Below are 16,072 nucleotides of genomic sequence, written 5' to 3' on the forward strand. Positions count from 1 at the left end.
ATTTAAACAATCTTCAACCATCTTTAATTTTGGTCAAAAACCCTAGAATAAAATCTTGAACACCATTTCATTTCATTGTACTCATTCTATTCACCATACTTATGCAACAAAATGCATATTCGAGAGGTTGGTACTTAGTTGCAAAGTAGAAGTTGGCTAATATAATGTGAATATGTCCAACATGATTTTGGATGTAGGGTAGATTGAAAAAAGAAACACAAATTAAAAATGAGACGATTATATGGTGAGTTCATTTATATTGGATTGATCCATGTATATTTTGTGTGTCAAAGTAATCACTCACAATTTTAAAGTGATCAATTTGAAAAATTAGAGGTGTTCAAAATAGATGCTATGACCGAAAATTTATCCAACTTTGTAATCGAACTCGATTTGACCCGATTTTCAAAAGTGATTTACAATTATGTAAAAAACAACATAAAAATAAAATTAGATTTCAAACTAACTTCAAAATATCTAACCCAAAATCAACCCAACAACTCAAATAAATCCCTTTAAGAAAAATAGTGGTATATGCTCATAGTAAGTTGTGACCAAAATCTCTTTCTAACATCAAAAATGTAGAGACCGTTTCACACCAACCAACTCAACATATGCACAAACCTCATTAAGGCTCGAGAAAGGTCGATTTTTTTTTATTTTTTTATTTTTTATTTTTTATCAAAAAACAATTCTAAGATTTAAGAATAAAAAATGTAAATAAAATATCCAACAATAAACACCAGAATTAGTTGTGCAGAGTTGTGGAAATGGACTGTTGCAATTTTATCCCAGGTTCTTCTTTACTTCCCAAGAGACCCTCTTCTTCTTCTTCTTCTTCTTCTTCTTCTTCTTCCCTTTTAAACTCCCATTTTCTTCCATACTTCAAATTGCCGGTAATTTTTGCTCTTTTATCGATTAATTATTATTAATTTTTCTTTTTTATTACTAATTCTTCTTCAATTTGTTTGATATTTGTCAAATTTCTTGAAAGCAGAGATTAAAGGTCCAGAATATAGTTAAGCAGCGATTAACAATTAGAAATGCTTGTGATTTTGATTCAAGTGAGCTTCCTTTTCTTCCAGAAAAATTGTTTAAGCAAGAGGTAGGGTTTTTTAAATTTTGGTTTTCACTTAATTTTGTTGAATTCGGGTTTAATTATGTGGGGTTTTGTTAAAAGTTGTAAATAACTTAACTTTTATTTTCTTTTGAGTTATTAATGTGAAATTCCCATTTAGGGTTTCTGGATTTGCTTTTACAGTATAGTTATATGTGGGTTTTGGTTAGAACATTTTTTTTTTGAGATATTATGTGAAAAACCCATCAAGGGCTTCTGGGTTTTCTTATAGAATTTGCTTTTTTTTCCCCCTTTTAATGCTATAATGTGTTATGTTATTTGGGCAAGTTTGAAGCATTGGTTTTGGGTAATTCAGGCAATTGGAGCTGAATATGGAGAAGGTTTTGAGACTTTTAGACATGATGGACCCTTGAAAGTTGATGTGGTAAGCAAATACATGAAACATGCTTATACTTTTATGTAATAATATTATGTTGAAAATTGTATTCTAATGATTGGTAATTGCACATGGTTCTGTATTTTTTATGGTAGGACTTTTTGAATGAACGGTTGCAAGAGGGGTTTCTTAAGAGAATACGAAACGCCATGAAACCTGATGAAGCTTTTGGACTTATTTTTTCTTGGGACAATGTTTTGGTATGTTTCTTTTTTCAAATTCTTTACTTTTCTCTTCTCATTCGATTCCATGAATGTGTTCTGGTGGATTGGAATGAGTGAATTGAATACATTGTTTCCGACTTTTATTTGGTTTTGGACACTTTGCTTGAATGCTCGAATGGAGTTTTGATTGTAGCTCACAATTTAGGTTTGTGAAACTTTCTTCATCTAAGCAAAGGAAGGTATTCCTTTTTAGAAACCTGACTTTTTTTTTTGAGAAAATGTGATTGATTCTTGTTAATGCTTTTTGAATGTACTTATGTGTAAGGAACGAAGATGATCAAGGAAGAAGTTGCTAGAAACTTGACGTTTTATTTTGTGTATTTTAGTATTTTGTTTTCTTACCTCTAAATTATTATGGCTTTTAGGTACATGAAAGACGATGTATTTGCCTATATGCCTTTAGCTCACTAACAAAATGCATTGAAGCTCACCTAAGGCACACTGTCTTTCTATACTTGAAATAAAGGCAGAATATCTTTCTAGCTTTCACGTTTGCTACCAGTTTCTAAGTATTTGAAAAACTTGTGCCTCACAACCAGGTGGTTAAAATTGTGAAGGTGACATGTTTGGGTATTCGGCTTATGAGTAACTCTGTTGTGTTGTATACTTGCCAACTTTGGATACTTCCATTCCACTTGTGTTGGGGTAGTTATTTGAAGGAGTTTTGGTTCAATTGAACTTGACTAATCATTCATGTTGGATTGAGATTCTGACACCACATATAATAATAGAAATAGTTCTCTAAAATTACTTATTTCATTTCTAATGTTTGTCTAACAAATGTGAGTTTGATGTGATCTAGGCGGATACTCGAGCATTGAAGTTAAACGCTTGGAAACAACTTGCCTCGGAAGAGGGTATGCACATATCTTTGGATTTGATATAATGTCATAAATGTTGTACTTTTATGCATAATTTATTTTGAAATTGTTGAGTGCCAAGAGAAGACACCTGCAACATTTTGTTCCCCTTTTCCTCTCACTTGCTTGAAATATGAGAACTGCGATATGGTCTCTCATTTTGCATGGATGGTTATTGTATTTGTTAAAATGAAACAAGAGATGATCTAGTAGCACCGTATAAGCCATTGCTCATAGAGGCTTCCTTGACCAACAGTGTGTTCATTGTATCTTTGCCATCTTTCTAGTTCTTATCTCTTATGTCACTGAATATGTGCTTTTAAAAGGGTACCTGCTTTGCACCTTGTGCACCTCAAGGCTTGGATGAAAAATGCCTTGGCTAGGTGAGGCAAAGTCCACTACATGTGCCACCATGCCTTCCCCCCTTGTGCCCCTAGTGTACCTTTTTTTGGGTTGGTTAATAAACTTAAGCTTGTTTGTTTGAAAAAGAAATAAACTCAAAATCCGAATTCACTTGAATATGAAGTTTGTGATATCTTTGCCTCCATAAGAAAAGTAAATCATTGAAGAAATGTAGGTGAAGAAGAAAAAAATTAACTTTAGGTACTTTTCATATTCTCATATTAATAATTATTTACCAAAAGTAGTGTAAACTGCAAAGTTAATAAATGTTTTCAATCTTAGTGCTATGGATGTTGTGATATTTTAAGTATTATACATGTAATAAAATTGATTTGTAAGCTTTTTAGCGAAAAAGTGCGGTTAACCTACAAAAAACTTGTACCTTTGTCTTGCGCTTTGCGCCTAGGCTCTAAATCCTTTAGTGCCTTGGTGCACCTCGTGTTTTTTGAAAGTAAGGCGAGGATTGGAAAGATAGGGATTTGAAGGGATAAACTCCTAAAACTTCGAAAATAATCCAATGTCTCCAAAATTGGAAAGTTTGTGAAGGAAATTGGTTTAACACTTTTTGTCATTTCCCATTCCTCATTTCACTTAATTATTTTCTAACCTCTAATAGCGTAACATGTTTATAGTAAATGCTAGTTTAGCTCAACTATGTGTAGCCCACTATTGTATAAAACCTAAGAGTAATTAGCGTGTAACCTAGGGCCATCAGCACATTAATTGTGTATTTATACAACATTGATGAACAAGAGAGCAAGCCATTATACTCTAAATAACTCTCATGATATCGGACTAGTAATCCAACGCAGCTCAGCCTTGCCCTTCCTCCTCTTTGCCCATGTAGCCATCTTCTTTCTCCACTATGATTCCTTGCTGCACCGATAGTGGACAAAACAATACTCACCAACAATAGCTGAAAAATGCAAACAACCCCTCAATCCATCTTAAATCATCACGAAGTTCTAAGCATTTGTTACCATTACGGAACTCTCTACAATTGACGTGCGTTGGTCATCTCATCCCACTAGCCTCCACCACAAGTCCGCAACCACTGCATCCCCGATTGATCGAAAAGAATGGAAGAACATCAACGCAATAATGATCTCCTAGATATGGAACTGGAGCCATTTCCCTTGACCTCTCCTTACTATATTTGCTCCTAATCTCACGTAAAATGGCATGATGGAACCGTTTGCCAGACATTTTTCCACACACCATACATACACACCATCCACCTAGAAGATCAATTCACCCACTTAGACATGGTGTATTACTCCTCTGAACCTGTAGTCTGTATTGCCTTCATGTCCATTAATAATCAATTATGCGAAGTCGGTCCGATTGTCTTTGGACTCTGATCAACACCTAGTTTTACATGGATTATGATTTCCCCTAATTATGATAATACCGCTGAAATGTTATCAATGTACAAGTGTATAGATATGATTTCTCGATGTCTCTTCTTCCTTATGTCTTGGTTATTTTAAGAGTCCATTGGTTAAGTTGTTCGCCTACTGGTTGTTTTAGATTAAAATTGATAATCTGTACCTACTTAAAGTGTGCAATAATACAATTAGCTGCTGCTATTTAAATCTTGACATGATTTCTGTCATAATTCTGTTTCAGAAAAAGAAATTCCTGAGGATGCTAATACTCAAAGACTGATGCTTTACGAAGCTCCTGATCATGTCATGAATAAGGTTTGAGAAATATATTGTAGATGGATATTTCTATATGTAATGCTTAATGATAATGCACGTAGGCGCTTGATATTGGTTATAATTATCTCCAAGATTGTTCATTGGAAGTCAATTTCTGCATTGATCTGCAGCGTTAAACATCATCTTGCTAGTGACCTGCTTATGTGTGACACTTCTTTTAGTTTGAGTTTTTATTTTTTGGAAATTTTACGTGGTGACCCTGAATTTTTGGATTTTCCACAAATGTTTTTTAAATTCACGTGGTGACCTTGAGCTTTCAACTTTTCCATGTGGTGGAAAAAATGTTTAATTTTTGGTTAAATTAAGTACTTATTTCGACTGGATTTCGAAATATATGGTCAATTAGGGTGATCACGACGTTTTCTTTTTGAAAAAATGTCATTAGTTAGGAAAAAAATAGTGTAGAATTAACAAAAAAACTTCCCATTTGTCTACCACGCAGAAAAATTGGAAAGTAAATTTCACCTCGTGGAATAAAAAAATGTTTGTCTACCATATGGAAAAGTCAAAAATTTAGGATTACCAAATGAAATTTCCTTTTGCTTATAAAAAACATACTTAAGCTAGTATGATCCACTAAGTTAAGGCTTTATTTTGATAAATGAGTTTAACTTTCATGTGCATGTCCTTCCTAAACTTTGTCTGGAGAAATGATGTTGTTCAACTAATTTGTCTATATAATTTTTGGTCATTGGATAGTTTGGTACTGTTGGGAATTATTGGGGGAATTAGTGAGAAATTATGAGATATACTAGGAGAGAGATAAAGTGAGAAATATATTTTGCTTGTTCATAGCTCTTTATGTTGTCATGTAAAGTAATGAGTGCAAACACCCTTTATTGGTGAAGAAAGATGCTAACTAATAAATATAACTAATAGATAGTCATAACCTTTGACTTTTCAATTACTCATTACTCCTCCAACTATTCATGTACCTCTTAACTAATCTACTTAATACATGAACTTGTTAATGAGGGAGACTAAAGGTCTCATTTACGAAACACTCCTTGAGACTTTTGGTTTTCATTTCAAGTAAGCCTTTGAGTTTCTCGAATCTTCCTTTTAGAAGTGCTTTGGTGAAAATGTCGGCTACCTGATCTTCTCCATCAATCTCTACTAGCTTGACTTTACTGTTATTTTGAGCTTCTCTAACAAAGTGATACTTGACTTTAATATGCTTTGTCTTGCGATGAAAGATAGAATTCTTAGAAATTGCTATTGCAGAATCACTATCACAATGGATGCTTGAGCTTTACCAATATCTGGCATTATCTTTCTTAATTATATTGCTTGATTTACGGATTCATAAGTCGCAATGTATTCTGCTTATACTGTAGATTGGCTTATTGTATCTTGCTCTAAGAGGATCAAGAAAGTCCTTTATTTTCTAGTGTAAAAGTGTAGCTTGAGGGTCTTTTTATATCATCAAGGAACCCTTACTGTGAAAACAACTACACTCTAGTTGTCATGGTCTAAAAGTGAATACATTAGCTTAATGTCCCTTTCACATATCTCAGAAGTTTCTAGGTGGAGTTGGCTAGGACTTTGCATTAATCTTGATAAGTAACTTGCTGGCAGTAAGATAAAGTTAGCTATCTATCATGCTTTTGTAGATTCTTTGATCTGCTTTCTCATTCTCATCATCCTTGCACAAATTTTCATTTACTTGAAGTGGAGTTGTGATAGGATTACAATTCTCTTCCATAAACTTCTTTAATAGACCTTCTTCATATTTCTTTCGGCAAAATGAAGATTCCCTTAGAACTTTGGTCAACTTAATTCCTAGAATATAATTAAGAAGTTCTAGATCTGTCATCTCAAATTTTCTTGCATCATTTTTTCTTGAATTGTTGCCTGTGATGATTAGGTTGTCCACAGAATTAGAATATCTTCATTTGTATGAGTCTTTACGGATAAAATATATATATATATATGTATATATATATATATATATATATATATATATATATATATATATATATATAGATATTTATATATATATATATGTATATATATATAAATATATATATATATATATGTATATATATATATATATATATATATATATATATATATATAGATATTTATATATATATATATGTATATATATATAAATATATATATATATATATATATATATATTTACATATCTATATATATATTCATATATATATATATATATATATATATATATATATATATATATATATATATATATATAGATATATATATATATATATATATATGTATATATATATAAATATATATATATATATATATATATATACATATATATATATACATATATATATATATACATATATATATATATAAATATCTATATATATATATATACATATATATATATATACATATATATATATATAAATATCTATATATATATATATATATATATATATATTCATATATATATATATATATATATATATATATATATGAATATATATATATATATATATATATATATATATATATATATATATATATATGAATATATATGTATATATATATGAATATATATGTATATATATATATATATGTATATACATATATATATATATATACATATATATATATATATATATACATATATATATATATATATAAATTTTCACAAACTCTTGCTGTGTGTAATAATCTTCAATTCTGAGACCATATTAGGCTTTTTCTTCAACTTTAATACTTTGTCAGTTTATCTCCATGTCCTTTTGCTTTTAAATCCTTGGGGCTGCTAAACACAGATTTCTTCTTTTGGGTACCTATTAAGAAATGTAGATTTGATATGCATTTGATGTACCTTCCGTCCTTTTGAGGCAAGTAGAGCTAAGACTACTCGAATAGTGTCATGCCTTAAGACAAGTGCAAATGTCTCATTATTGATGACGAACGACTGAGAATAGTCTATGACTTCAAGTCTTACTTTATACTTTAAAATGAATTATCCGATTTGGTCTTGATCTTGTAGATCCACTTAACTCAATGGCTTTCTTATGAGGTGGCTTCTCCACAAGCTCTCATGTCTCATTCTCAATCACCCGAATCTCTTCTTCCATGCCATCTTTCCATTCTGGATATTAAACTGCTTCATGATATTATGTCGATTCAATGATTGCTATGCGGCATGACTCAGAACCTTCAATCTCATCCACTTATGGAAATCTTGCATATAATTAACCCATCGTTAGTTGATTATTTGCCATCTTCATGCAAACTGAATAAATGATCTACTTCTGAAACTTGTGCTTTTGTTTGTGCTTGAAAATGGTATCCGTCACAACATTCTGAAAGATCTGCAAAGCACTCTCGTCTTTGATGATCTCCTCCTTTGATAAATTTGCATGTTTTAACTATGTTCCACCAACAACTTGAGAAAATGTGGTTTCTGCCACTACACCCACAAATCTCTGGCTCTGAGAGTAGTCTTCATTTTAACTCTCGTCTGAGATGCTGATGTTGGGTTACCATATTGATTATCATTTTTCAACCTCCTACGGATGTTATGCTAAGAACACCCTTAATTTTCTTAGTTTATTCTGGCTGTTTTTTGGGTGGGGAGGGGACGAAATACAGTGTCTGTCATTGTTTTCTTGAAAATTTATGTTAATTTCTGACCGATTTGTAATTACTCTATTCTAACATTCTCAAACCTATCAGATTTTGCAGTGGGGGAAATCAGAAAATGAGACAGAGATGTTGACGTTGCGACTTTCTCAATTTTATTATGATAATCTTCTCAAGGTGAATATTTTGTAGTTACTTGGGGGAATCGACTGGGGAGGGGGTCATTTTCCCTAAATACTCATTATTTTGGTATCTTTTCAGCTTAATAGACCGTTGGAAGGTGTGGAAGAATGGCTAGAGGCAGTTTCAACAGCCCGTATACCATGTGCAGTTGTTTCGAGTCTTGATAGAAGAAACATGGTTGAAGCTTTGGAAAGGATGGGAATTCACAAATATTTTCAGGTACCTGCTTATTTTTGTTATGATTCTTGTACTACAGCTGTAAAAACCGGCACTGTGATGATGTTTTTAGGGTTCTGTGTAGCTTCACTTGATGTGACAATAATAAGCTTCATTAGAAATCAGTTTTCATTAAAACCCGTAACTGCGTCAGATAAATCTACCATTGTATGACCAAGTAAAATGATGAGTACTTGTGATGCCTGCTGAAATAAAATTGAGTACCAATCGAGTGTATGCGTAAAATGTGTTTTCTTTTCCTTCTCATCTTAGATCTGATGGTATCTTTCCGTCCTCGAGCCGAGAGATTCTTTGTCCTCATCCTCTTTTATGGGTATGGGTTGTTGTCTTCCTTTCCTCCCCAAACCCTGGTCATATTTCCTATGAGCGGGATACACTGGGTAGATGATGATGTATTGGTGCAAGAGACAAATGGGCAAGGGTGAAGATCTCACATCCCCATTCCCTACTCTCTTAGAGGAAGGGAGGAAATTCGGGTGTTACGTTCTGATAGTGTTTTCTTTTTCCGTGCTACTAAAAGAGAACTCGTGGGAAAACAGCCACTTTGGTTTTCTGAAACTTCTTTTCATCGTTGCAGGCAATAGTGAGTGAAGAAGATGGCATGGAAGCTATTGCCCATAGATTTCTCTCTGCCGCTGTAAAGGTAAGACTTCTCTCGAAATACCCCTTTTCTTTTTTTCCTTCTCGAAATGTTGAATTGCTATCAACTCTCAACAATTTGATCTATCTGATACCTGTTTATCCACAATTGACTACATTGTTTTGTTTTTAACCTACCCGCTTTCATCTTTTTTTGTTAGACAGGATGCAAAGGTAGGATAGTTTTTCCGAATTAAGTATACTTCCTTGAAACTTTATTCCAACAATTTCAGTCTCTGTGACGTCATCCTGCTGATATTTTTGGTTGCAGTTGGATCGGAAACCATCAAAATGTGTGGTCTTCGAGGATGACCCAAGAGGCGTTACTGCAGCTCATAACTGTACAATGATGGCAGTAGCTCTTATTGGCGCTCACCCTGCGTAAGCAGACTTCCCCTATTTCAATCATTGTACCGGTTGCATTTCTATAAATGGTGCTTGAATTTTCGTCTTTGTCCAATCCTTTAATTCATGCAACAATCGGGATTTACCCCTCAAATAACATAAACTATTTTCGTTATTTAGCAAAATGTTATTGTGCAATATGCAATTTTTTTAACCTACTGGGTATGTGAGCTAACAAAGGTAAGATTGCGTACATCCGGCTCTTTTTATGGTGTTGGTTATCAACTTCTCATCTTTAATCGAGTATATAACATATATAGGTGCTTCAACCATCAGTTTAAGCTTTTGACCGGACAATCGGTTTTTTGCAGATATGATTTGGTGCAGGCTGATCTTGCAGTGGCCAGCTTCAGTGAGCTGTCGGTTATAAATCTCCGACGATTATTTGCACACAAGGGTTCTAATTTCATGGATTTGCAAAAGCAGATTGTAGAGAAAAGTCCACCAAAAAGGAAGCTTACTACTGATACCATCTTTTGAGTTTTAATTCCAATCAATAATCTGTAGTGTCTCAAGAAGCATAATCTCTTTCTCATTCATTTTTTGGTATTGTAGAATGTATATACTTTATTGTTCAATGTATATTACAAGTTCTAGCAATGTAGTCTCAACATCAACGCCTCTTCATCCGGTCGGGTTTCAATATATGGAATGTGTCGCGTTTCCCATTTTCTAGGTGAGATTTTGTTGATCGGGATAAAGCTTGGGAATCTCGTACAAATAGGGGAGGGAAAATAATCCTTTGGTGGTGAGAATCGATATTTATCGTAATGGTGAAAGGAAAAATCTTTAACCACTAGACCAACTCTTTTCTCGACGTGAGATTAATAATCTTGCTTATGAAAATCAGATTTGTATCTTACTACTTCTATATAACCTCAAGAGGGTTAAACATTATACTTCAAAATTGTGTTTAATCAATTTAGGTTAAGCTTTAATTGGATCATGGATAGATCGTCTGATTAATGAATCATCTACTTGTGGGAGAAATTGTCTCTCGATGAGACGACCATAAAATAATAAATTGATATTTTTATAATTTGTATCTTTAAGCTACTTAATTCGTATATAGAATGTGGCAAATATTGAAACTGTTTCATACAATAATTTGGAATAACTAGTACTAGAAGGTTGAAACTAGTTGGTTGATGGAGTATGATTTCACTTTTCATATAATGTTGATGGAGTATGATATAATAATTTAAGTAATTTCAAGGTGAAATTCATTAGAGACGTGTTACTTTAAATTTTTCAATAAAGTGATTTATTAACGAGACTTGTTTAAAAAGATTTTACAAGTAATAATTTGATTTTGAATTCTTGGAGTTAACTAATGAGTTCACAAATAATATTTTTAAACTCCAGTCGAGTAAAGATATTTTGGGACAAAATCTTTCAAAAGAGTTTTTTTTTCATTTAAAATTTAAAATTATATCTATATTAATTTCTATATTATCTTTATAATAAAATACCAAGTTTTAAAACTTAAAAAGATTCATAAAAGAGATTTATATAGATTCTATAATAACTTTATAATAAAATACAATTTTTTTTTAAAAAAAATACCAATATTTTAAAACTTAAAAAGATTTTTATAAAAGATTTAAAAAGATTTATTGAAATTTTTTGTCACATTAAATGTTTAAGCACATGATCACTATACAGAAATTTCCATCTATTAAAATCTCACATTTGCATCCATGTTCTTGATTAAATTTAACTTTCATTTATGATTAAGAAGATAATGAAATAATTCTAAAAGGATATACTATCTTATTGACTATTGTATATATCTCCTAAGTAACAACAATTCAATTCTAAACAATATTCTAAATAGTAGCATGTGGTCATAAATTATACATTGTATTGAGTGATCTCACTATAAATTAAAACGCGTCTTATATATGAGTTAAATATCTCAATTAATATAAATTATGAGAATAAAAACTCTTTTTTAAGTTGTCTTATTGAAAAATAATCACTCGCAATAGAGTAGTTGTGAGTTATATACTTATATTGCGATGTAACATATAACTTTAATCAAAACAATAATCATAATGAAAGATATTTTTATAAATCATCCAATTAAAAGGGAGATATTTCATTTTCTTCACCTAATCATGATGCTTAAGCTTAATGGAAATTGTCAACTCAAAAGTAGTAAATGAATGATGGCTAATAATACAAAATTGAGGAAGATTCAAGGCATTTTAATTTCAATTAAACTCTTGTTTCTTTTCCCTTATCTTTCAATTTTCTTTTTTTTTTTTTATTTTTTACCCTTTGTTCTATTCAAATAAGGGATGAAGGGAAGATGCACCCTTACCAATATTAACATTTGACTTGGCAACCAAATTTGCCTAGTCTAATCAATACCACAGTATAACTAGATTCACAAAACTCTTATTAAAACGGTCTCAATACAGTTTCATTATGAGACATATCTGAATTAGAGTATATAGTCCAACTAAATTATTTAAAATATTAATAAAAAAATTTTGGTACTATTGTTTCAAAATTTCATCCAAGATTTACTTTAATAATTTTACCTCGTCAAAAAGCTATTAAATTACTTTTTGGGTTATGATTTAACACTAGATTTTATTTTTGACACCTACGATTCACTCCGATCCCTCTCCTTTCTCAAGCCGATAAACATAAAGCTAAAAGGTAAAATATTCAACCATTCGACTAACTTATGATTCTCTAATTCAAATTAATAAATTTGATTAAAGTAAACATTCTAATTAAAATAATACTCAAAATTTAATTTTAAAAAATACAACTATCATAGAAATGAGACATTGTTATAGTAAGCAGTCGAAATATCATCAACTTCTAGATTCCAATATTTAACAAATGTTATTGATAATATTATTTAAATTAACTATAAATTTAAAAATAATAATCATGAGAAGAATCATGTAATATGGGCAAATATTGGTAAGCAAGCACCTTCCAACGGTTGTAATGGCTCTAACTCCAAATCTTTAATTAATGTTTCTTCCTATGATTGTGACTTAAGATTAATTAATTAATAAGTAACATTAATAAAGTAGATGGTCTAATCTTTCGTCCCCTAACAACCCATAAAAATAAAAGACATAGGAAAATTATTTTAAATATAGGTTTTTATGTACAGTTGTTAGATCTGGAATTTAAAAAGCTAATATAACCAATTCAAATAAAGGATAAAAAAAAAATATACATTTATAAGTTTAAAAGAAGTTTGCCATTAAAGTCAATTAATAGTAGTAGTAGAATTTACTCTTTTTCCTAAGTTGAACAACTCAGTACATGTGAATAATAATAATAATAATAATAATAATAATAATAATAATAATAATAATAATAATAATAATAATAATAATAAGGATTTTAAAATGAGAAGAATGAGAAGGATTTTTATTTGATTTTGTTTTGTTACTATATATGCAAAAAAGAATACTATGTTATAAATTAAAAACATTTTAAAAATTAAATCATAGTTAATATGTTGTGTAACATAGTTACTTTTACAATTATGTGTTTTTAGCTTAATTGTGACCATAAATTTTTTTTATTTTAGTGAAATCAAAGGTGTAGAGTCGTTCTTACCCTTCTCATTTTCAACCCTTTCTCATTGGATCCCTCCCCTATATATATATATATATATATATATATATATATATATATATATAATTTGCAAACATAGCAACATTAATACTTTTCAAATGTTTTATGATTTATAGAGTGATGATAGTATATAATTCTTGTGTCATAAATAAATTAGTGAAAAATATTGCAAGTAGCCTAAAATATAATCCTTTAATGATAAAAACGGCATGCATCATTGTCCGTCCAATGTCTATTAGTCTGTCAGCAGAGTAACAAGAAGGAAAATATCTAACGAGCATCAAGCATGGGCAAATTTAATATGAAATTGTTGGAGATGTGATCACTTTTCTTTTTGTTGTTAAATCATAAGTGTCATTAAAAAATTATTGCGCCAACCTTAAAATTAAATGGAGGTTAGCTTTATTTGGGGGTTTAATTGATCGGAAATATTGGATCATTCACTATGTCTTTGTTTAGTGATAATAAAATATGATAATGAGAATAAGTGTATTATTATTTTTTTATAAAATCTATTATGTCATTATTTTCGTGGTAATGAAACTCTTATCCTTGATCATGAGTTTTTTTCATAATTTTTTAGTACCATATAATACCACCATTTCAATGGTATGGAACGAGAATGAATTTTGTGAAAGAAAATCGATGATAAAAGTAGGACAAACATGATCATCAATCTTGTTAGGTAAGATAACCCAAAAAAATTACATGGAACATTCATCATCATTTCTACTATATATTTCCTCTGGATTTTAATAGTTGCTACAGTTTTTTTAGCAACTACTGTTCATCAACTGATCTTATTTGGTATACATTTCTCCATGTATAATATAAAAGATAGTCAATTAGAATCTTGTTTGATTCGTTTTAATGTATATTTTCATAACATTAACTTTTTAGAGTTGACCTTTATTGATTTCCATCAATCTTTCTTGACGTGTCCTTTCAACTTAAAATAATGTCTTACCATTATTTGGACCCCTAGTTAAACTAGTGTGTTCTTCAAAACCCACGAACAACTATTGTTCTTGTTCAAAACCCACGAATTCTTCATCTTTTTGTTCAAAGCATTATTCTTGTTCATCTTCAAAACCCACGAAATTGAGGTATAATTTCTCTTTTCAATATATTAAAACCTTAAGTTTTGCTTAATCCACGAAATCAATGTAATTTTATTTATTTTTTTAACTTGCAAGTTCATATTGTTATTGTTTTACTCGTAATTTAGTGTTAAAGATATCAATTATTTGTGAGTTTGACATTTTCAAGTTTATGTTATTAATTTGTTAATTATTTGTGTATTTTGTTAAAAATGTGGTTTGTTGTTGTACATATGTTTTAATTATTAGAATTAGATAGAATATACATATTTTTAGGCTTAATATTGATGTATGAAGTATAGAATTAGACTATGTTTGGTTATATAGAATTAGAATATGTTTGGTTATATAGAATTAGAATATGAAGTATGAAGTATGAAGTATGAAGTATGAAGTATGAAGTATGAAGTATGCAGTATGAAGTATGAAGTATACAATGTTAATTATTTTAAATGATTTTATTTTAAAATACAATGTAGTGCTTATATAGAATTAAAATATAAAGTATATATTTAGGGTTAAATATATTTAGTATAAATAAGTATATATTTTTAAGGTTAAATATGTTTGGTATAAATAAGTATTTATGTTGAAAAATGATTATTAATTTTGTTTTGAATTAATTAATCACACTTAGGATGACAAAAGATCGTTCTTGGATGTATAGAAGCATTGAATCGTCAGAATTTATTGATGGCGTATTAGAATTTTGTAGTATTGCCATTGAACATCAAGTTAGGACGGGGGGAGTTTGTTTTTATTGTCCATGTGTCAATTATGGCAATGTATCAAACGTAGATAGTGTTGATATCCTTAGGGAGCACATACTTCGACGTGGGTTTAGGCCTCAATATCATGTTTGGGTTTGGTACGGTGAGGAGGGAGTTTACAAAGAAAAAAATGTTGTTGAGGATGTCAATAATGTGAATGTCAATGAGGATGTAGTAGATCGTGTTGATGGGTATGAGACAGATGAAGAGAATGTCGATGAGGATGTAAATCGTGTTGATGAGATGATGGAGGGAGTCAAGGATGAGTTAGGAAAACGTCCTCATGTTTTTGACTTGTTGATAGAGGCTTCTCAAAAGCCTTTGTACTCTGGATGTACAAAGTTCACCAAACTAACAGCCGTGTTGACAATTTTCAACATTAAGTCAAAGTTCAATTGGAGTGACACTAGTTTCATAATGTTATTAGAAGCGTTAAGTGACATGTTTCTTGAGGGAAATGAACTTCCAAAGTCAACATATTATGCCAAAAAGCTCATGTGTCCTTTCGACTTAGAGTAGCAGAAGATTCATGCGTGTCCGAATGATTGTGTATTGTATCGGAATGAAAACAAGAACTTAGAAGAGTGCCCTACGTGTGGGTTATCGCGTTACAAGCGTAAAGGGGCTCAGGATGCTAAAGGGCCCCCGGCTAAGGTATTGTGGTATCTTCCAATAATACCTAGATTCAAGCGCTTGTTTTCTATAAAGAAATATGCGTTAAACTTGGTTTGTTTTGCATGAAACTTGGCACATAACACTATTTGATATATATTATTGTGTTGAATGGTTAGAATTGAAAATCAAAGTCATATATTTG

At 30.6% G+C, this 16,072-nt stretch overlaps 1 protein-coding gene across 1 annotated transcript; it reads left to right on the forward strand.

Moving 5' to 3' along the window:
• The first annotated feature begins 704 nt into the window (after positions 1-704).
• Positions 705-10,387, forward strand: LOC130803144 (5-amino-6-(5-phospho-D-ribitylamino)uracil phosphatase, chloroplastic). Its single transcript, XM_057667327.1, has 11 exons — positions 705-896; positions 998-1,105; positions 1,434-1,502; positions 1,610-1,714; positions 2,541-2,595; positions 4,630-4,703; positions 8,400-8,483; positions 8,568-8,708; positions 9,304-9,369; positions 9,637-9,746; positions 10,082-10,387. The coding sequence occupies exons 1-11, from the start codon at positions 771-773 to the stop codon at positions 10,248-10,250; spliced, it is 1,107 nt and encodes a 368-aa protein (XP_057523310.1). The 5' UTR covers positions 705-770; the 3' UTR covers positions 10,251-10,387.
• The last annotated feature ends 5,685 nt before the right edge of the window (positions 10,388-16,072 follow it).

The sequence above is a fragment of the Amaranthus tricolor genome, chromosome 16 (genome assembly GCF_026212465.1).
Source record: "Amaranthus tricolor cultivar Red isolate AtriRed21 chromosome 16, ASM2621246v1, whole genome shotgun sequence".
Taxonomy (NCBI): Eukaryota; Viridiplantae; Streptophyta; class Magnoliopsida; order Caryophyllales; family Amaranthaceae; genus Amaranthus; species Amaranthus tricolor.